This window comes from Pygoscelis adeliae, unplaced genomic scaffold, assembly GCF_000699105.1.
Source record: "Pygoscelis adeliae isolate BGI_AS28 unplaced genomic scaffold, ASM69910v1 Scaffold444, whole genome shotgun sequence".
In the NCBI taxonomy this organism is placed as follows: Eukaryota; Metazoa; Chordata; class Aves; order Sphenisciformes; family Spheniscidae; genus Pygoscelis; species Pygoscelis adeliae.
The window spans coordinates 18147-41242 of NW_008824677.1; the positions used below are offsets into that span (position 1 = coordinate 18147).

The 23096-nt window shown below is 50.1% G+C and overlaps 1 protein-coding gene across 2 annotated transcripts in view; it reads right to left on the minus strand.

Moving 5' to 3' along the window:
• Positions 1-510: 510 nt before the first annotated feature.
• SCAP (SREBF chaperone) overlaps positions 511-23096 on the minus strand; it is a 67143-nt gene continuing 44557 nt past the window's right edge. The window contains exons 8-24 of one of the 2 annotated variants that reach the window (XM_009323140.1): positions 22462-22588; positions 17701-17813; positions 16695-16789; positions 12055-12153; positions 11399-11617; positions 10347-10421; positions 9988-10226; positions 9086-9280; positions 7955-8156; positions 6956-7071; positions 6239-6809; positions 4878-4963; positions 4273-4355; positions 3115-3281; positions 2377-2457; positions 1224-1430; positions 511-794 (exon numbers count right to left, since the gene is read on the minus strand). In XM_009323140.1, coding sequence (XP_009321415.1) covers positions 549-794; positions 1224-1430; positions 2377-2457; positions 3115-3281; positions 4273-4355; positions 4878-4963; positions 6239-6809; positions 6956-7071; positions 7955-8156; positions 9086-9280; positions 9988-10226; positions 10347-10421; positions 11399-11617; positions 12055-12153; positions 16695-16789; positions 17701-17813; positions 22462-22588 — 2921 coding nt within the window. In that variant the 3' untranslated portion in view covers positions 511-548. Of the gene's footprint in view, positions 795-1223; positions 1431-2376; positions 2458-3114; positions 3282-4272; positions 4356-4877; positions 4964-6238; positions 6810-6955; positions 7072-7954; positions 8157-9085; positions 9281-9987; positions 10422-11398; positions 11618-12054; positions 12154-16694; positions 16790-17700; positions 17814-22461; positions 22589-23096 lie in introns of both variants that reach the window. The other variant, XM_009323139.1, reaches the window with a different exon arrangement.

Sequence of the window (23096 nt, forward strand, 5' to 3'; positions counted from 1 at the left end):
CCCCCCGCCACCACCACAGCACGCTGTCCCCATCTCCCGTCCTGTCCCGAGCAGGGTGCCGGAGCGGAGCTCGGCGCCTCGGGTGCTCCGTCCCTGCAGCCCCCACCCCGTGTCCCTCCGCACCAGCCGGCGCAGCCCCGGGGACGACACGCGCCTCTGGGGAGCCCCAGCGACCGCGCAGGAGATGCAGGAAACGGGGAGAAGAGGAGGGCTCGGGCCCTGCAGACCGTTGGGTGACAAGAGTCCAGTTTACGAGGAGGGAAGGCGAGAGAGGCACGGACGGAGCGATGGAGCTGCAGGAGATGCAGGAAACGGGGAGAAGAGGAGGGCTCGGGCCCTGCAGACCGTTGGGTGACAAGAGTCCAGTTTACGAGGAGGGAAGGCGAGAGAGGCACGGACGGAGCGATGGAGCTGGCGTCTCCGTCCCCTCACCCGCCGGCAGCCGCGCCGCCCTCAACTACCGCCGGCGCTGCCCTCAACTACGGCAGGGGCCCGGGCGCCCCCTCCCACCTGCCTCGCTCCACCCAGGCTCCAGCGCCTGCTCCTCCTCAGTCCAATTTCTCCAGCACCGAGGGCACGTAGACCAGGCTGAGCTCGCTCCCGAAGTTGCAGACGATGGCGGCGTTCTCCAGCACGAGGATCTGCCGCGCAGGCTGCGACTCGTTGCTCTTCCCCAGGTAGACGGTCTGGAGCAGGTCGCCGTAGCCGATGTCCCAGAAGGAGACGCAGCCCTGGCCTCCTGTCACCAGCAGGTTGTCGGAGATCACGCCCAGGCTGGCACCGCAGCCCATCTCCTGCGTGGAATGAGAGCACCTCAGAGAGCCGAGCCCGCAGCAGGCGTCCTGGCAGGAACTCCTCCACGAGGGAGGGCAGCAGCCTGCCCACGCCGCTTCTGCGGCCAGCCCTTGCCGTGGCTGGGAAGAGGCCGTTTAGCCGCAGCCCCTCTGCCAGCCCGGCCCCGCGGGTGCACACGTGCTGGCATGGGGCCACAGAGCCTCCTCGCAGCCGGGACAGCGCGGTCTGGCCAAGCAACAGATTTGGTCTTTTTTCTGAGCTCTTGCATGTTACGTTTACAAGCAGGGAAGTTTTCCAAAGCACGTGGAGTTTAAACAGCGACCCCTTCACGCTACAAGCCCAGCAGAGGTGGTCTGCGGGGTTTGGTGGGGTCCAGAAAAGCACAGAAGCAGCCTTAAGCTTTCCTTGGCTGCTCCCCAGCTACCAACCTGCTGGATAGAATAGAGCTTGATCCCCGAGCTGCGGTCCCAGATGCTGATCACGTCGTCCAAGCCGCTGCTGATGACGCAGGACGTTGTGCAGGTGAGGGACGTGACGTCCCCTCGGTGGGCGTACATGTGGCTGACCTTGCTCCCCGTCAGCACGTCCCAAAGGCAGATGGCACCGTCCTGGCCTCCGCTCGCTAGCACCATCGTCTGCAAGGACACGGGCAGAACCAGGTCAGGAACCTCAGCGGACGGTGCCCTTTCCACCACAGCCGGGGGCTTCGCGGTGCCACGGACACGGGAAGCCGCTGAACACACAGGCCAGCTGCACATACAAGGACTTCCAGTGCTCCGGGCACGCTCCCAGGCCGTAGGAGGTCACAGGAACGTGGGATGGGAAGCTGAACTGCCGGCTCGGTGTCCTCCCTGCCTTTGCACATGCGTTCGAGCAGGCTGGAGGTAACAAAACCCCAAGCCCACCAGGACTCCCCGGTGCAGAGAAACCCAAATTCATTCCAACAGAGCTGTGAAGCGCACAGGTGTGGCTCTCCTCCTTCTTTCCAAGGGGAGCTGGTACACAAAGCCTCCCCGGGGGCTCCCTGCAGAGCAGGGCACGCTCTGCTAGGCCCTGTCATTAGCCTTGCTCACCTCTCCAGCCCTGGCAGCGCAGGCTGCGCATCAGCTCAGCTAAGCCTACGCTGCCTCTCTCGGGAGACAGCCGGTCCCCAGGAGGGCAGACGTTCATGGGGCAGGGAACGTTTCCTGGGCCAGTTTCAGCCCCGTGCTCCCGTCTCTGCCTTCAGAGGCTCCCTGGCTTCAGAGCCGCGTTCAGAACGGCTGAGCCGGCAGCAGGGGTACAGCGGGAATGGGGCTTTCCTGCTCCAAACAGGGCAGGGAGAGAAACCACCTCCAGGGAAAGGGACTGCTGAGCTCGCGGTTAGCTGGATGGGAAAATAATGGTTCAGCTTGTACGGCACATGGGTGAGCACACCGTTACAGCGGCCAGCGAGCCCGCTGCGTCCTCGGAGAAGCACACATCAGCTTCTCCATGTGCAAACCAGAAGAGGGTCCCGGCTGTGCCCCTCTGGCTGAACCAGTGGCTCAGCAGCCCTGTATAAAGGATGTTCTTCCTGGTGCAGACCCAGCTGCGCCTTACCTGATCGATGTACACAGCTGTGATCGCTCCCGAGTGACCCTGCAGCGTGAACAAACAGCACGAGTCTTCTAGCCGAAAGACCTGCAGGGCAGAAGAGGCAGATGTGAGCGTCCACGGGGCAGCCGTGCTGCAGAACGACGCCACCTGAGCCTTATCACTCTTGCTAACGAAGCAACAGCTCTCACTTTATCTTCCGTACTGCCATCCCCCTCTCGCGGCAGTCAGAGCCTGTCAGCGATTCAGGACAGCGAGGTCACTGGATGCTGCTGCCAAGGGCAGGGGAAGAGGGTAACGCCTGTCGGGCAGTGACAGGGCAGGGAAGCGACGTGCATGGCTGAAGGGGACGGCTGCTGCTGGAAGGGACGAGGAGAAGACAGGAGATACCCAGAACCCAGACCCTGCTATCCATGAAGTCACCCAGCCCTAAGGCAAGAGGATCTCACGCTCTGCTTAGGAAGATAGCTCACACAGGGCCCTGTCCTTCTAACTCCACCGACGGGCCACATCCAGGCAGAGGAATATAACACAGGGGAGCTTCAGGAATGCACTGGATCGGACTCCAACCACGCCACCCCAAACACTCGCCTACCTTTGTGCATGTACACACATCAGCTTTGCCCCCCGCCCACGTACGAGACCAGCTCACGTCCCCCAGTGTCCACAGGATGGATAAGCACCCACCCCACCCCACCAGTTACAGGGCAGCAGCAGCCCCGGACTCAGCCGAGGAAGCCTTACCCTCAGAGTGTGGTCCTGGCTCCCGGTGACCAGCCGTCCAGCCGCAGCCTTCAGCGCCGTGATCGGCTTCTGGTGGGCGCAGGACACGGTGTGGGTGAGCTGACACATGATGATGTCGCTGCTGCTGAACACAGGGGAGGACGGGATGCTGCTTCTGCTCGGGGCTCCTGTGGCGAGACACGCAGCTAAGTCCTCAGTGCAGCAAACAGCCTCACGCTCCAGGACTAATATCACCCAGAAATGGTGCGATACCAGGGATGCCTGGGTGCTGAACTTCAAGGAATTTGAACCTGGTCCTCCAAAGAGCCGAACACTCGGCACTCTGGCTGACACCAATGGAAGCTACGGCTGCTCGGCGCTCATGAACAACTGGAGTGAGGGTCTCCAACAGGGTCCTCAGCAGCAGAACTCCCTTCTGCAGATCAGTGGCCCCTACGCAGTAAGCCTTCTGCAAGACTGAGATCCCTGAAGCCCGAGAGCGCTGCGGTTACCCTTGTCAGAGGCCGAACAGAGAGCTGGGCACATGACTCTCTGCACCCTATGGGGAAAAGTCATTTCCACAGCCAGTCCTTTCCTGCAGGGCCTGCTCCAATTCCAGATCTACAGCCTGCAGATCCCAGGGCATCCACCTAGGAATGCAACCATCCTCCTGGAGTAAGGCCAGGGCTTCTCTACCCTCCAGGCCACTCCAGAACCAAAGGAGCCACTGCACTGCAAACCAGTTACCACCACGGACTAGTTTTGCGCGTGTTGTGGTTGTGCCGAGGCCCCAGGCTACATCGTGGTTGTGTGGGGCTACGTGGTGTGCAAACAAGTGAGAAAAGACCTTGCTGAAGGAGAAAATAAGTGAGAAGTGGGAAAGGAAAGAGGTACGAGGCAGAGCTGACCCTGGAACGCATGCCTCAGCCTCCAGACCTACACACTGGAGCAAACCAGCACTCGAGACGCTCTCCCTGCACAGGGAACTCCCAAAGTATTCCTCACCTCTCCACAGCAGCTGGTTTGGCATCCTGCAACACAGGGTTTTTTGGAGCGTAGCATTATTACAACAGCTTATGAAGTGGGTATGAGGAAGAGTCAGCTGCAAGAAGGCAAGGGGAGAGGAAAAGGCTCGGCGGAGCTCAGAGCGGTGCACAGCACGCTCAGACGCTTGCTTACCTCGGAACTGCAGGTGGTTCAAGGACGTGTGTGTCTCTAGCGAAAAGAAATCTAAAGAGCCATTCAACCGGGCAGCGACGATCCTGAGGGAGAAACGCAGGCCCATGAGGAGAGGCCCTTCCCTGCTCTCACAGGGTGAGGAGCCCTGAGACCAGACACCTTCCGAGGCAGAGCACAAACCACACAGGCTCCCCCTGTGAGGAGGCACTCCCGATTGCAAGGAAGAGGGCTCGGAAATTATACTAAGCTCAGTCCGCAGAATGAACTGGCAGATGTCACTGCCTCTTGAATAACAGCACACAGAAACCAGTGACCCAAAGGCCCCATCTCCCAGCCCTGAATTATTCTGGATATTCAGCTACTAGAAAGACTGAATATCTGTATGAAGAAGAAGTGGCTGCTGGAGCAGACCTGGACCCAGGAAAGCTCGCTCCACCACCCGCAGCTTGAGAGGTGGACGCGTGGGAAGGAAGAGACCTTCCAGCTGAGCCTCTGCCATCTGGAGCTGTTCAACCTCCATGGCAGGAGGGTCAGGGCTGGGGTCCTGGCTTACACCACGTGTCCTCCTCCCCTCGCAGGAGATCCCCGAGCACAAATACAATTACCTGTTGTTCAGGAAGACGAGCGCTGTGATGCCAGATTGACCTTCATCATTACTGCTACGGAGGGTCCCCTCGATAGCATCCCAAACCTGGAAGGAGAAGGGGTTACTGCTGTGATCCTGACTGTCGTAGATCGAGGAGCCGGTGATCCACTTAACAGCTAACCCGTGCTGTGCTGCATATATCCTCTGGCCCCCTTAGCTGTCTGGTCTTAATGAAGGAATGGTTTAGTGGGCATGGTGTTGTTGGGTTGACGGCTGGACTCGATGATCTTGGAGGTCTCTTCCAACCTTAATGATTCTATGATTCTATGATTCTAAGGAGCCTGTAGGCAGATCCCACTTGGCACTAGCGATTACAATCATCAATGTCCTCCTATCTAGCTTAAAGTGAAGCAGCAAGTTCTTAAGTGAACATCCTTTTGTTTGACAGCAGAAATGATGAATAGAATTCTCTTCTTCGAAGAAAATCCCCTAAGAGCTCTAAGTTCCACAGTGCCGGCCGACCTCTCCAGGGACACGATCCGCAGGGTGTGCCGTGCTCGGACTGGAGGTCTGTCCCACACGGCACAACATGGGGCTCCCCGCAACGGGAGGGACCCAAGATCACACTATCCTCTCTTTCCTTCTAGCGTTACTGCCGATAAATAGTATTTTAATCAATACTTCACAATCTGCGTGCCTTTCTTACTGGGGTCACAATGAACGCTAGCCCCGGTGCACCACACACGCACCGTGCAGCAGCACGGGCTCCTGCTGCACGCTGCCCATCCCCAGCTCTGCAGCACCCCTCTTCGCTCCCGGCCAGCCCCACATCTGCCCTGTTCCGAGCACGTAGTGCTCTGGATTTTGCAGCAATATTGTGATGTGGACTGGAGACAAGATTCAGCAACAAAATTCAGTCAGTGTCTCAAGGCAGCTGCTCGGGAGAAGGTATCTGAGCTCGAAAGCGTATTTAAAGGACAAAGAAAAACAATGGAGTGGCCTGCCTGTGCCTTCGCTGGGAAGAATGAGAGCCGCCCACATGCAGCACAGGTCAAAAATCATTCAAAAATTTATTTCAAAATGTGTTTGTTTAAAAAAACCCTGCATTTACTTTGAAGGAAAAATTCTAACTTAATTTCCAAAAATGAAATTAAAATTAAACTAATTCTGAAAGTTTCTCATTAGAGGAGATTTAAATTTCTGATTAAAATTTGCTTCAAAACCTGTATCATTCCTACAGAATTCCTATTAATTTTACCTTATTTCATGACTGACCAGTAACATTACTTAATGACATGGCAATCTTTAAGCGTCTTCAGTCTTAAAGAGCTGCTGGCAGCTCACCCGGTGCCTGGGCTGGCAGTGAGCCTCGCTCCTCACCTCCAGCTTCCCGTTACTCCGGCCAGCCACAATCAGGTTCCCTTGCAGGTCCAGGCTCCAGACAGAGCTCTCCAGGTCTCCTCCCCAGGAAGGAAGCGGCGACGATTTGTCAAATCCCGTAAAGGACTCGTCCCCCAGGCTCCTTCTGCGGCTGCTGCAGCCTCCCTCCTCGGTCCCGCAGCCCAGGGAGCGGGGGCTGCCGCTCCCCGCGCAGAAGCCAGCCTGTCCGTGCGGGGCCGAGAGGCCAGTGAAGTTCATGCAGTTGGAGGTGCTGTGCTCTTCGTACACTTTACCAACCAGGCTGCTGAAGTCGTACCCGCTCTCCTTCTGGCGACCGCCCACAGCACGGAGCCGCGTCTCTGACTCGGCCACCTTCACCTGCTCAGAGAAGTTTGTGTCAATGAGAGACGTGAGGTCTGGCTGGTCGCAGAAAAGCGGAGGCTGGGGAGGGCTGAGCATCCTTTTGAGCTGGTGACTGTTCTCAAAAGAGTCGTCCAGACCGTTCTTGCCATCCGGACTATGATCCCAGCTTTCCTGGTAATCAAAGATGCCACTGCTGTCTCTTCGCAACCTAAAACACAGTAATAAAAGCTCAGTCCTCCCACCTCTGCTGTCGGAGAGGGCTGATTTCTTACAGAGGGGTTTGCACCAGCTGCAGAGCAGCGATCGTGGAGGGACCTGCCCGCGGCTGAATGACTTGGTACAGACACCACTTACCTTGGTTTGGGAATAACAGTGAGGCAGTCGCCAGTCTGAGCATCCCACACACGGATCTGGCCCACCAGGCAGCAGCTGACAAGCAGCATCCCATCACTAGCCAGACATTCGATGTCCTGGGAAGGAAGAACAAGCACAGCTGAGCGCGTAGCACCACCGAGGCCTCTGGACTCTGACAATCACCTTGCGTGTGGCTCAGGAACTATACAGGTGATAAATTTTATGTCAAAACTACGTGGCTGGCTTAGCAACCTAGGGATACTCTGAGAACATGAGTACATCTTTGCCCAGATTCCTAGAACTGCACTAGACTGCTGCAAATCAAACAGACTCTGTTTGTCTTCCCTTTTCCTGAGAAAGTATGGTTCAGAGAGACGGTAGGATCAGGAACAGAGGTGCATCTTCTCTGGAAGGCACAGCACAGTGTTTCAAACTCCATGTGACTGGGTGCCCGAGCGCTTTGTTTCATCTCAGAATGGGAAGAAACATCTTTCCCCTCAAGAAAAATGAGTGAACTGAGCAGCAGCACACTTCTGTGCAAACCCATGGATGCTTTTAGCACTGGAAGCGATGTTTAACAGCCCAAACCTATGCAATAACTTTTGGGAAGCAGGGAAAAAAGGATCCAGTAGGCATTAAATACCAGGAATCTAGAGCTACGCCAGCAAAGGCGGCTGGATCAGCCCAGCCAATAAAAGCCAACAGCTGGCTACACAGAGAAGGTAATAACAGCAATTGCAAGCAGCTCAGAGCGAATCCCAGGAAGAAATGGAAAAGTCCTACAGGAAACTTCATGCAAACAATATCCTACTCTCTCTCTCTCTATATATATATAGCATTCACCCTGGCTGTTAGCCTCCACGGCTGCATTACGCTAAGGCTGCATAGCTGTCTGTCCTTTGTGAGGGCTGTTATTTAAATAAAACAAAGTGAACAGAAGATGCGTGGCGCGAGTCAGTAAAATGCCTTTCTTGTAAGGACTGCAGCCGTCCGACCTACCATGAGGTGACCCCTGAGAACCAAGGGGACGATCTCAGTCTCAGGTGGGGAGTAGCCGTAATCGTCACAGGGCAGGTCCCCCCTCTTCCTCCTGCTGTGAGAGAGCCCGTTCTGCCCATAGTTCTTGGGGCAGAACACCCTGTAGAGGCAGAAGAGCAGGAGGACCAGGATAATGCCCGAGGCCAGACCCAGAGCAGCCACCCTGGTGGGAGAGACAGACAGACACAAAGACAAAAAGAAGGTGAGAGAAAAGATCCAATTACTAGTCCACGGACAGAGTTTGAAAAATACTGTGAAAGTATTACACGTGTCGCTGGTCTAAATTTTTCAGCTGAGAAAAAAAGCTATAGTGATTTGTGGAAAATTAAAGGGTTTTTTTAAATGGGAAAGTATGATTTTCAAAAATGTTTTCAGACTTGTCAAGAAGAAAAGTACATAGCAACTAAGACTTTAAGAAAAACGCTACGTGGGGATCGGGATAATATCAAGTGCGTTCAACACAGCCAAAGGAGAATTGCAGATTCAGAGGGCAAGCAGGGAGTCTGTCTCCTCGGTAGGAAAGGAAGGTCCTTGCTTGCGTGAGAGTTTGATCTAACACCCAATAAAGCATTACTGAATCACGATGTTTATTCCCAAAGACGAACTCCTACCCCTGTCACTCAGCGATAAACCCCGTAATGCCTCATGTGTGGTGCTGGGAGTAACGGTTTTAGCATCACCAAGCCACCCAACTAAAATACGTCTAAGCTTAATCTTCAAAATGCATGACTAATTGCACAACGGTTACTAGATTATAGGGAACACTGGCATATGTATCAAGTTTGTACGCCGTTGGTCCATAGTCATCGATATATATTGACAAGCAGCTCCCACCAACAGCAACGTGCGCTAACAACCTGGGCTGCACGCACCACCTCCTGCCAGGGAACTCAGAAAAACAGTGCCAGGAGAGATTAATTTAATGCTGCGCTCGCTGAGCTAGGCTGTCCTGAGCATTACAGGATTTTGCACTGAAGCTTTACAAGTATTTTTTGTTTTCCCTCCAGGAGAAGAGCCGAACAGCCAAAAAGCAACCCCTGTCTCCAAGGGAGCTAAGGCGTGGTCAGAAGGCTGTATCAAGGACTCTTTTACTTGTAAAGAGTGACATCCTGGTGCCCTTGCAGCTTGGATGAGGCTTGGTCAGGCTGAGCTTCAGCATCCAGCTTCCCACCGCTTGAAGATAAGAAAGGGTGGTAGCGGTTAGCCTCCTGGGGATGCCGCACTTCTAAGGCCTCTTGTGGGTTCAGGTACAGCGTGACAGGGATTGCTGGCAGGATGCTGATGTATCTGAAGGAATGGAAAGATGAGAATAGCTTAGGAACAACAAACACCAAAAGACACAAAAATCCTGACAGGTAACCCAGCTCATCTTCTCACTAGCAGCCAAGGTAGGTCCCAGTGCGTCCTTTCAGTCCAGTAGTTTCAGGTATTCTAAACTAAAGACCTCCTTTGAAATATTCTTCTCTAAAGATATTTCCCAGGTCTTGACCCTTAACTCTGTGGAAGAGGTTAAGAGCCAACAGTGGAATGAACTACCGATGAGATCAAATGGATAACACGGATTTAGGTGAGGATATAATGATCTGGTCTGGCTGTGCGCTGCAGGCCAGAAGATCTCACCAAGAAGCTTCTTCAGCTCAGATGTCTCTATTCCTCAATGTACCATCCCCATCGCTTACAGATGATCGCATATTGTTTTACAAAATTCTAAACGTCACCTCCAGGGTAAAGGAAGACAACAAGCAAGTAATACACCCAAGAGCACAGAGAGAAACACAACCCTTATTCTCAGACAAACAGTCCTGGAGAGTTTGGTACCTCCGCACCACACAGGAGGGCCTGTTTAACAGTCTCCTCCTGAAGACGCATTTGGAGTAAGCCACGTGGAACACCAATTATCTAACTCAGAAGGACGAAGCACAGAAGAAAGACAGACGCTTGGGGTCAATTCCACAATTCAAAGTGCCTGCGGCACTCGATGCCAGCCCACTTGCCTTTTGGCCAGAGTGATATTGTAGTAGCTGAAGAGGGATGGCCAGTGTCTGAAGGAAAGCTTCCTCCAAATCTCCTCATCCTCTGCTCCCCAGGTAACCTCTGCTTCAGCTCCGAGCTCCGTCTGTCCATTCCCTTTGCCCTCTGGTCCGTGGGCCCAAGTGTGCTGGTTTGTCTCCAGCCTGCTCAGGGACTCCAGCCCTGACTTCTGCTCACGCTGCTGCGTCTGGTTTTCTGATAGCTGTATAGGGTCCGATGGGAAGACTGACAGATCAATCTTGGGGTCCCCAGCAGGTAGGACACCTCCAGGAACAGGCATAGGAGGCAGACCTGCTTCACCCAAAGGACTTTGTTCAGTGACCTGTGACGTGAGGTAGGTGCGGAGACCAGCAGGATCCGTGTAAACCAGGATTCCAATCCAGATCACCGTCCCAGCCTACATACGATGAGCAAAGAGACAAGCTCGTTTAGTACATGGCCTTCACGCTCCACCACCACCACCTCGTCAGCTCTCTGAGCTGATCAGCAACGTCCCAACCAAGGGCACGCCCTGCACTCAGTTACGGTCTTACTCCCAACAGACACTTATCCTCTAAGAGGATCGGGAGAGGTTGTACAGCACACATGAAAACTGAACACTATTTTCCTGTGAGCCACCGACTCAACCTGATGGTGGGAACCCCACTTCTCCCACACAAATGCACAGCAGGGAAGAGACTCCGTGCTGGCGGCTGGGACCAGCACGTCTGCCACCCTCAAACAGGGCTGGGAAGGCTTAATTCAGAGTTCTGGTTCATGAACTCCGCAAGACCTACTGCAGCAGCCACGGTTCACAGACTGAGGTATCAGTTTAACTTAAACTGCCATCAATGTTAGTTGACAGTAACAGACTGGGCTGTGGTTTGTAGAGCCAAGGAACACACACGTTCCTCCGCTTCCATTACAGATACCCAGAACAGAGATGGGGGAGACAAGCAGGGGCAGTAACTGGTGTAACCGCTGCAGTTACACCTGCAAAAGGAAAAGTCTTAGTCTTTCATGTAGCAAAATATCTCCGTGTCTTTATTCCACATTATCTACAGGAGCAAAACATGATTTCTGCTCTGAAAAATCTTCTCTCTCCACTCATACAGTCCTTGAAAAGCAGATTTTTGTTTCAAAGCAAATATCAGAAAATTACTCAGTACCACCCAAACGTCACACAAACAGCAGAGCCCTGGAGCTAATGCATGCAGAGCGATGTTCTTAGGGAAGTATTTCTTGAACTGTATTTACCACAGGGCAGGATAAGTCTTGCAGGGGAACAAGGATGCATGAAAATGTTGGGCTTTCCCTCCCCCTCCGGAAGCCTATTTGGGTTGGGTTAGTGTCCAGCAGGAAGGGGCACCAGGTAACAAACACCACATGGCATACCATGATGAGTCTCTGGGCCAGCCGGGTCCTGGCAAAGAAGTAGATCACCCGCAGCCTCTTCGGCAGGCGCAGATTCCTGAAAGACGACGGCTGCAGGGTGATGGTGTGGGGGGTGGCAGGTCGCATAGCTGGCTGGCGTTCGTAGCGCTGAGAGCGGCTGACAGGCTTCGCTGGGGGCATGCAGGCTTCTGCTGGCAACCGTTTGTTCAGATCAGCGAGCTGCCAAGAGAAAAGCAAACATGTGAGAGCCGTGGTGATGAGGTCCCTCGAGAGAAATGTGCGCAGACACAGCTATCTTTGATACATGCCCACGTCTAAGTTCCCACCTTCACTCTCGAGTCAACCTGTCCCAGCTTCTCTCCGGCACACACTCTCTTCTTCGCCCAGCCATGGTCACCTGTTTGTGACCGTGTCTCCTTCCAGCCCATTTACCCCAAATCTGCACATTTATATACCTGAGGGTGTCTTGTTGCCTCAAGCATCCTGTCCCCAATCCCTGTGTATGTGTAACCAAGCAAGTACTGCCCCGGAATTTTTTCAGCTCGGTCTTTTCTGTTTAGAGAGTGAAAATCACAGGGTGCGCTTCCTTTAATCCTTCCACAATAGCAGAGAAGGAAGACCCGAGGCAAAACCCCATGTCCTTGGCCCCTCCTTACCTCCATACGGCGAATGTCAATGGACAGCACAGTAGTGAAGAAAAACATCTGCAGAAAGAAGTCAGACACCAGGCCGACCACAGCGAAGAGGCAGAATTCCTGCAGACAGGGCACAATGATTAGCTACAGCAGCTGCGGAGACAACGGTAAATATTTCAACTTCAGAAAAAGGGAAAGTCAGCAAACTCTCGCCCAGAGCGCAGGCCCGAGTCTATTTTACTGACAAATCCTATTATCGATATTTTGTAATAGTTGAGAGTTTGGTGCTAGAAAAGTCCGTGTGAGAACTCAAGAGCATATTTATTCAGATTCGCATTCTTTGTTCTTCTTAGCCATCAAACATCAAAGCACCATAGGAAAAACCGGCAGAGGATGTTTCCCGGGTTCACAAAGCCGTGGCAGGGCTGCAGCCAGAGCTCTCGGCCTCCTGCCCATGCGTTCAAATCACAAAGCCAAACAGCCTCCAACGGTGACAGTTTCCTGCACGTTACCAATAAACCTCAGCCCCGATTTAAAATTCCTCCAGGAACACAGGTTGCTCAGGAACTGGATCAATCGCTCTCCACTGTACATCTGTGTACTCGTTTCTAGCCATTCTCCAGGACCCCACCTAAACCATTTCTGCTTAAATCACACTTTTGGCTAATGTATATTTGATGGGCAAATTTCATTCCTATGCCCCTGGAAGAAAAGTCCCATACCCGCTGTCAGAGGTCCCTAAACACAAAGTATATGGGAAACAACATCTGCAAAAGCCGGTGTTTCCTCAACTTGCTGTAATGCTCCACTTTCCCCAGCAGGTGCCATTGCAGAAATAAGGATTAAAAGATTCTGCCCAGCAGCAGAAATGCAGTCAACTCCCTATAAAACAAATGCACACTCTTACCCTAATCCCCATTAGTGCTAAGTGCCGTCCCCTCTCCCCCCCTACATTCAAAACTTCACAGCAACACAGAATTAAGAGATTTTTGAGAGGCGTTTTGTTTCCCTTGGAGGTACAAATTTCTGCCAGGACCCGTCAGGACCCAAAAAGGATTTAGTAGCCATGGAGAGATCAAGACAGCTGAACGTAAGGAGGAGGAAAAACGTTAGGCTAAACAACAGATTAAAGGCTCTGGCCCTCACTTGCAGAACAGAGCTGGCAAACACCCACTGCCGTTCACTGCCTGCCTGCCAGCGTGGTGGCATGCTCACTACCTGCAGACCAAGCCAGGACACATCCACCTAAAGGGGAAGGAGAGAGGCCGTAGAGATTCATTTCTTTTGTCCCCCTCCCTCCTACGTCTGCCCCAGCTTCTTGCGTAAGGCTGGAGGCCAATATTAGCACAGTGAAATGAAAAGAGATAGCGTGAAAGGCTATCCAAAACCTCTAAACAAACCTTGAAGCCTCCCCATCCTGTCCAAACTGCTGTCGAAATATAAGTTGTTATTTAAAAATCAGTGTGATATGAAACGAGATAACCCACCAGGTCAGCTGCCCCTCCCCAAACCTCCCAGCGACAGCAGCATAAGGAAGCAGGTTCTGATCAGGTTTTTCTCTTTAGCCCCTTCCCCAGCATCTGACAGGAGGTTTTGGAAGCAGAGGGATGAAAACACAACACAGGTTCCTCTCTCAAGGGGAAAACCAGAAGGAAAGCAACATCCACCTGGATTTCACCCAGACCTCGGCAAACACGGGCTCCACAAACGGCAGGCTCTGCATAGAGAGGTATTAATTCTGTTAATACCTCCCCTTACTCCACTTAGGATTAGAGACATCCGAAGCAGCTAGCCCTGGAAATCTAAAATCTTCTTATACTTGGATACTGCGCACCCTACGGCAAAACCCAAAGTGATTTCAGTGGGTGCAGGATTGGGCTATCGGTGTGTGAACTTCAGTACAAGGTAGTGGATAAGAGATGAAAAACAGGACGAGCGCTCAGCACACAGCCCTGCAGCATCTCAGGACCACCAACAGCGGCACTGTGCCAGGAGAACAGGGGTCTCTACCCACCTGCAATGCAAGGCAAGAGGATTTCATTGCTGCTCACAGTTATGATGGATTTAAAGTGGATGCACAATTCTCATCTGAAGCCAAACTCTATTTTAGGACAAGGAGAGCCACGGAAAACATAGAAAATTCCCTTCTGCTAAATGGAGTCGCACTGCCAAGGAGTAACTGAGAAAAACGACAAGACCCATTACAGCCCTTGGGGCAGGCGAGAGCCTTCAGCAAAGACACGCCTCCCTCTTCTGCTATTCCCCATAGCAGATAGCACCTGAACGACCCCAGCACTGCACTGCTCCCGCCGACAGCCTAGAGCAAAGGTCTCTGCCAGATTTACGCAGCCTGGCTCTCTTTCTGCCGGATTCCTTGGACTCTGCAATGCGAGTACAGCACATTATCTGTACAGTGTCCTTCACTCTCAGGGACGAAGATAAGGGGCATACACCAGGCTCCAGCACAGCAGCCGTCAGCCTTTAACAGACAGCATCCCTGCGAGATTCTTCCCCTGGAGAAAGCAAGCATCCAAGGAAAGACAGGATCACAGAGAGAGCGGAGAGTGGATGCCATCACGTGTGTCAAAACGCTGTAATAAACAGGAGTACTTTAATAGAGAGAACGTGGGGGTGGGGGCATGGCATCTCTTTTTCCCATGGCTCTCCTGACACTGTTATACGGCTCTGCCCTGTCCCTTTTATCTCCTGTAATCAGGGCACCCTGCAAGCTCCTCTATAGCAGAGTGCAACAAGAAAGTGAACTGTCCCAGCAGTATCCACACAACGGGGCTGCTGGCACTACGCTCACTTCACAGATACTGTCAAGCTTCGCTTCCTGCAGTCAAGCAGTGCAGCAATGAAAGAGGCCAAAAGGTGCTAATATACCATATGAATGAGTCCAATTTAGACCCAACGGATGGATCATGCCAGCATTTGAGCTGAGCAATCTCTGCAATCAGCTTTAAATAAAAAAATTAGGCCATGATAGGTGGCTGGCTGTAGCCTGGGGAATTCTACCATAGCTCCTCTCCTGCTGTCCTCTGGGATACTGAGAGAGGTTCAGAAACTGTGAAGTTCAGCCTGCAATGCTCCAGTCCAACCTGAACGTTTAATCTTCTTAGATTATAATATGCTTTAATCTGCAGTCTCTACTGGTGACTTCCCAGTGTTAAAGCAAGGATATACACAACCCACCCCTCTTCATGCAGGTCACGCGTGGCCAGCGAGCACCTAGCGAGCACCCAGGGTAGCCGCCAACTATGTAGATGCTGGGGTGCTCCTGCCTTTGCTTGCTGACTGCGCCTGCTAGAAATTTCCAGAGACAACAGGCTGACACCTCCCTGAAGTCTGGCTGCAGAGGTGCTATGGAATTGGTGATGAGGCTTTGTCCGGGCCGCACTTCTGTTCATGGTGCTCACCAGGCACAAGCGCTGCTTGGTCAAGGATTAGAAATCAAATGGTGTCAACTTCCTGACGCAACTCGGCAAGCACAGTCCTGAAAAGGAGACTGTGCAGCAGAGAAAGTAACACACTGCAAGGCAGAAGATGCTATTTTCAGTGCTGCGCAGACCCAACAGCATGACCCCTGACAGATCATTCTACCTTGAGCTTTCAGTTTACCCACCCATGAAACAGAGGCAGTGATATCTGTGGTTGTAAAAACCTACAGATTCGTCAGTCTGGTGAAAGAGCCCCAGATGGACTGTCCACCCTAATTCTCAGAGCAAACTTTCTGCACTAGGGTGGTTTTTTCCTTCCATCCACTTATAAAGTGGATTAGCCAGCTCACAAAAAGGCACTTTTAGGTTGGAATAAAGGCATCCCCACAGCAAAGGCACTGGGCAGTGTTAAGTTCTGCGATAGGAAGCTCATTTCCACAAACACAAGGAGCATGGACAGACGGTCAAGAGGGAAATGAGCCCCTGCTTCGGCTCCTCCCAGGGCTGTCGCAGCAAAATGATCAGCCCCATGATCCGGGGGTGACAGCCATCACGATGAGTCAATGAGAGAGGATCTCCAAACCCATGTGTCCTGTAGGAGCCTGTGTGTCTGTGGTGCTGGCAACTGGAACGAGCAGGGTCTAAGCACCAGCAACTGGAACAGGGTCCATGGGGCACAGGGATCCATGCGTCTGGGTCAGCAGCAACTGGAGCACGTCAGAGTACACATGTCAGTGTGTGATCACTAGTGACTATCGAGCCAGGCAGCTGGTGAGCACGGTGAGTGGCTTGGGAGCCAGGTATGTGTGTATCCCTGAGCGAGAGAGCTGGAGGAGTTGGTTACCAGACAGACCAGGGGCTCCAGGCCAACTGCCAGAGGTACTGTGGGGCTGGGGGGCGACTGAGAGACCCACTTGCACGTGCGCACGCGCATGTGTGTGTGTAAGGCAACTGGGAAGAGCAAGGATCAAGGGCCAGCTACTGGAGGAACTGAATCTGCAAGCCCAGCTACTGGAAGGATCCCAACTGGGGAGACTGGGCATCCAGGGGCAGCTGCTGGACAGAAGGCTAGCTCCTGGAGAGATCCACATTGTGTAGAGGTACGTATTTCCCACTAACAGGCTCTTAATCCAATCAGCCAGAGAGGGGAACAGAGCCCTGCTTCCCTGCAGTCCCTAAAAGCCTCTGTCCTGCAAACTCACACTGATCAGCCATACTCACCTGGATGGCTGGGACAAGGGTGAAATACCCGATCAAGATGATCCCAAGCTCTGTCGCCATGTTCTTCATAATCGACCAGCTCTCATTGCTCAAGCCTGGAGAAAGAACATGCAAAGACAGGTAAAAGGAGACTGTTCACTAGTGGACAGACATGAGCATAGCAAAAAGGAACTGGATTTCCCTTCTTTAAAATTAGGCGTCTATAGACAACAGGCAAAAATGGCACTTTCAGACTAAAATTCATCTGACTTATTTTGAATATCTAAGTCAAAGAATTGGACTGTAGACTCCCAATGTCTTTATTAGCGGGATTATCATTAACTACAAAGGGAGCTCGGACGACTCTCTCGGCTCACAAAACTGTCCTGATTTAAGCAGTCGGAGGGTACTGCACAGGGCAGTACAGGGATTCAGAAGTGTAAAGGACCATTGGGTTTTTGAGTCCAGTTTTCAATCTAGGATACAAACCACTTGTATTTTTAAAACTAGGTAGATTTTTCTAGGTATCACTCTAGAATCTCTCTTCCCTGATGTTTAGAAACATCTTTTAAGTTTGCAAACTCCATTTATCCATGATTTGAGCACACTCAAATCCTTATGCAGGTACAGAGTGTATCTATAATAGAGAAGATAATTTTGTCACAGACTCAGCAGAACTTCATATGATCTGTGGACTGTACTTACGACATAAATGACACGGGAGGTCAAGGTGCTAAATATCTATACCAGCAGATACAGCTCTCACTAACACTTTTTTAAACTTCTTTAGCCAATGCTTCAGACAACAATCTTAAAAAGCAGGGCCCACAATTACAGGCTTATGTTAGTTCTTGGAATTATCAAAAACAGTACAAAAAGACTAATAGAATACAATTCCCAATTCACATTCAACACACACAGTCCTTGTTTCCTTCGCAGACCAGAATTAAGATCATTCCCCATCTCCCAGTCCTTGGGTTACCCTAATTTCCTCTCTCGCAACATTTTTCCAGAGCAGGCTGTATACCTTGGGCAATGCGTAGCTTCACTTCCAGGTCAACGGGCGTAGAGACAACTGACTTGGTGAGAACCAACACGTTCTCTAGGCCAATCACTACAACCAAGTATGGGAATATTTCTCTGGAGGAAACAGAACCAGAACTGAGAATGAGATCCTTGGTGAAAAAGAAGGGAAGAACGCAAGTTAAGCAGCAAACATGCATCCTAGAGTCAAGGCCAGGAAAGACTATCCAGTGCTCTCAGACAAATCCCTTCCTGTACAATATTACTCTATGATGAGGTAAGGGTTCTGTATTTCATCTGCTTTGGACAGATACTAATATTTCTGCAAAGCTGCATGATTTTCTGGGAAATGGCCACTGTAGACCACCGCTAAATTAGTCTTAATGCTTCCCAGGGTTGGGACAGTGTGCCTCGAAGAGTCTCTACAGCATCTAGTACAAAGAGGTGCAAATAAAAAAGATGGACTTCGAACAACAGTGCAATAGACTCAGTAATAATTAGTCAGCGAGGGTGCATTACAGCAAGAGGGTAGGGAGCATGTCCCACCATCAACAGTGAAAATCCTGATAAATCACATTAAGCATTACATTAAACAAAACTTTCAAAAAAAAATATTCTCAAGCGAAGAGCACGGGCAGTGCCTGGTTCAGATACCCAGTGGGCAAAAGATTCCACACCTTGCAGCTGCTGTAAGCAATCCAGTCTCGGGCAGCGAAGGAGACACATGAAGGGACTTCTCTGTTGGAAGGAGATAAATTAACGTGCGTGGAGCTCTGTTCTCCAGTACACCAGGTAGCTCAGAAGCCACAACACTGAGAACAATGTGCAATGTACCTATGCTTCATACATAAATAAACTAAATCCTGCCAGGGATAGTTTCTACCCTAGAGTCAAGAAAACACTCTGAAATGGATTTGTCCTTCAGAATATATGCACACAGAAGAGTAAGACTACCCAAGGTCACCACCGTGACTTTATTCAACTCTTCGTCTCACCCCTAAATTTTTTTCTCTCTTTTGAACTACTTGCAGTCCAGATCAGAGAGAAAAAGCTGTTCCATGCCAGAACATGGTAGATAGTAAATCTCTTAATTTCCCTCCAGCTAAACTTAAGCAAAATACTAAAGCTTTCATCGTGAAGGGTAATGGATTTGTGCTGTGCTGGTATGTACGGATCCAAAAGGAGAATGTGCATGCACACATACCCCTTGGCAAATCACTAACAGCCAAGACAGGTAAACAACAGAGTTTCAGAAGAACAACTCCTATTTCTGCCATTGCCTGCCATAACCCCCAAGGACCGTCCTCCCAAATGCTGCTTTCGATTGCCTATGGCCATCTGACACGGGCTTCAACAACATTTGCATGCATATAGCTGTCAGCAGCCTGTACCTCACAAGCTCAGCTGGGGAAAAACACCCGTCTGGAAGCACTGCTAACTCAGCTAATCCATTCCAATCGATTCCTTGAGCAAATGGCAAGCTGAAACTGCAAGAGCGCTCCACTGAAAGCAAGATTACACAAACCAAAAAACAAACTCCACACACCCTTCTCCAGGTATCCTAACAAAATTTTAGCTCTAATAATTGTGCAACACACTGGTCCATTCACCTCCTGTCCAAAACCTGTGCAGGAAGTGCATTTCCTTAGCAAAAAAATACAAAATATAATATATAAGCCTCTCATGGGCAACTTCCTGTTAATGTCAAATAATCCAAAATCTAGAAAGTACAACTTAGTTCTGCCTTTATCTAAAGCATTTTCACTTCATAACCTGTGTCACTTCTCCGAGCAGTACTTTACGACAGGAGACAGACATGAGAAAAGCTCTTTGTCATTTTTAGGGATGGAAATCGCTAAATAAAGAGAATGCAACAAACATGAGGGAGAGCTCTGCTGCCCGGCACAGCGCAGCACCGTCCTGCAGAGCATGTTATCTGCAAGGGTACGCTCTTGCAGAGTCCTTGCAGAGTCCTGTCCTTATGCGCAGTCCTGCAAGATACGCAGGGGCCTGGCACCACTTCCAGATAAGCTGCAGCAAGCCTTCAGAAGGCAGTCCACATACGGAAAAGAAAACCCATAATTCTCTCATCAACTATGTCCTACTTAAACAGAAGCTTCTACTGCAGGAGATAATTAACTAATAGTCCCAGGTTATGAGTTTCAATAGTCCTTGAAGAGTCTTGCAGTTTTCATGTTAAATGCAGTTTAAAAGCAGTGAGACATTAGGCTTTCTTGAAGAGTAATGCGACTCTGTGCAGGACAAACGCAAGCTGTTCACGCTCTGCAACTCCAAAACCTAAGTTCATTTGTCCCCACTCAGAGTGAGGCAGAGGGCAAGAGACCCTCGTTATATTTTCCGCCATACAGTGCCAAGCACCGAGAAAGAGCTTACAAAAGGAAGTGGAAGAGCAAGGGGAGATGCTGTATCGTGTCCACCTACTGAAACATTTACACTTCACTTACTGCTTTGATGCCAGAAGGTGCTGCATCATAGCGTGATCCAGCATCCCAGAGAGTCAACAGAAACACTACTGTTAACTCATAAAGAAAACAGATTTTCTCTGACTTCATATATACTTGTGAACAGAGACAGCCTCTGGTTTATCCAAAACGTTTGGAAGATTTAAGAATTTACCACATCAGCCTCTCTGATCTAAAATGCAACTGTTCACATTTGAGCTAGTTGGTTTAGGCCTTTTTTTATAGGCAACAAGGAGCAGTAGTTCATCATTTCAGATTGTGATCCCTCTAACCTAGCTGAGGTGCCAGCTTGTGGGTTGGTGGCTTGTGCTCTGGACTCATCTAGAGACTCTCCCAGTCCACCAGCGCACAGGAATCCCACTTCCAGTGAACTCCAGGCATTCTCCTCAACTTCACTGTTTATTCTTTCTTAAATCCTGCATAGATCATGTCACGTATTTCCACTTAGTTTTCTTTTCTGTAAAATAAGACTAACGCCTACCTCACCTATAATCATTTTATTTCATTATAAAAGTTGACTGATAATGACTAAGGTCCTGTTTATATATCATATCTGTAGCAAGCAAACACTGATCTCTAAGCAACAGGCTTTATTTTAATACCTTACAAAAAACAGTGATGGAAAAAGGCTTATCATAAATACAAGTACCATTAAAAACAAACACAGCCACATCTGGAAGGCTCTGCTGTAAACAAAACGGATAAAAAAGGCTGAAAGATCAAAGTTTAACCAGACTCTGCACCCTAAGCTGGCCAAATCCTAGCACGTTGCCACTGGTATACGGCACACCAAGAACACTCTGTCCCCAGTGGGGAATCAGGTAACTAGAGGGAAAGTGCTCTGGCAGACACTGGGGAATCAGGAAAAGGTCACTCACCAAAAGTAAAAAAAACCTCAGTGTCATCAGACCCCATCACCACAGAATCCAAGGGTCTTCCATCTGATTAGACATCGTTTATGAAGTATTGGAAGAATTAAGTTTCAGCCCCAAAGGAAACTGTCCATGCAATCATTTTAAGGCAAAGAAATTTTGCTGGAAAACTGTTTTTAGAAATAAGGACTGAATTAACTCTTTCTATCCTGTAGGAGGAATAACTAGTTTAGCCCTTCTATGTGACAACAGTAAGGGTGATAGTAAGCAAAGGCCTTGGTCATTGCACTAACCAAAACTGTTCCCTTGGATTCCCCCCACGTATCTGCATCCAAATATTGCCTTTTTTCCTGCATTTAAATTATAAACACCCAGTGGATCCCATCTGTTTTATTTGTACAGCTCACAGAACAATATGGTCTTGATCCATAATTAAGGTTCCTAGGCACCACCGCAGTAAAACCAGAAACAACAAATATTTCAGTTTCTGAAGTCAATTATTCATAGCTTTTTTAGGCTTCTAGGAGAGGGATTCCTCCATCTAGGTGTGGCTCCTGGTAAACTATCACCAGCATTGAGGAGTCTCCCTCATGGGTCAGACTTTTAATTGTTCCTGCAGTGTACAGCTGCGAGGAGGAGATGGGAAGAAAAATGATGGATATTTCCTTAACAACTTAGGAAAGGGATCTGAAAATCGAAAGGAAGATTCTGAACTGAACTTTAGTTAATGAGAAATGAACAGTGGGTAGAACTCAGGTAGGTGAGGTGCCAGTTAGAGCTTTCTCAGGGGTTTTCAGCTTGACACAAATATAACGTGTGGTAGTAACCACATCAAAAGTCCCAAATGCCAACTCTAACATGCACAGGAACCCCAGTTAAAAGAAGAGCTGACAACTATCAGTGATGGGTGCAAAGCCACCCAGGTAGTCTCCCAGGCACAAATACCACAGGTCAGTTCTGCCACCTTTAAGGATTTTTCTGAGTAAAATGTAGTCAACCTCCGTCAGCCAGAGAAAAGGTAACAAGCCCTTCTGGATGCTACGACAAGTCACTGCAGGAGGAAGGTATGTGAGAGCCTACTTTAGCTGCCAGGAAATCAAGTTATGAATAAGATGTTGTCCCAACAATTCCTTCTGCTTTAGGCAGAAAGAGCCAACTGCTAAGCAATAAGGCATCTCCAGGAAGACTGGGATCCAGTAAGGTCTATTTGCTGGCCAGCACAGAAACACACGGCCCTTCAGCCCAGGAGAGCATCTGATGATAATTCTGCACAGCAGTGTGTAAAATAATATCACACAAGCTTATTTGAAAAATACTAGATCTTAAAGATTAAGCATTTAACAGCTGTTTTCAAATGATTTCACCTCCATCTACCCTTCTTTAGGAAGAGGTTGGGTGCTGGAAACATACCCTCCATTAAGAGTAGGTGTCAAACCAAACAGCGTGCACAGCCCAACGGACATGAGCAGAGAGCTGAGCACCGTCACGACCGCTGCCAGTGCCAGACCCCATTTCGATTTCACCATGTCAATCTTCCCTGAAAAACAGAATGCAAAGTCTCGGTTACCAAGCAAAAGAAAATGACATATTACTAAAAAATCAAGAAGGGATCCTCATCCTGACTTATTTCAGCAGGTAGCTTAATACCCTGCAACCCAGCAGTAATGGTAGTTTAGTCTCAATGTCCAAAATGCAGCTCCCAGCTTCCAGACCCTCCCAGTAGTGAGAGGTACTGTAACAAGGGTGGGGCAGAGGATAATGCATGGCTTGCAGCTCAGACTAGTTCCAGTAGAGCACTGTTGAGGCATGAAAAAAGGAACTTAAATGCGGCTAGTAAGGTCCAAAACAACCAGCTCAGAACATGTATTTCATCTGTCTGACAATGAACTAGTCTCTCTAAACTGGAAAAAGTGTCATCGCTATGGCATTTAAAGCTGCCTAAGACAGAAAACACCTCAGAAGATATCACAAGGAATAACACCACACTGGCTAAGAGGGACAAATTAGCAGAAATCAGATAAACAGGACTACTAATTCTCTACATG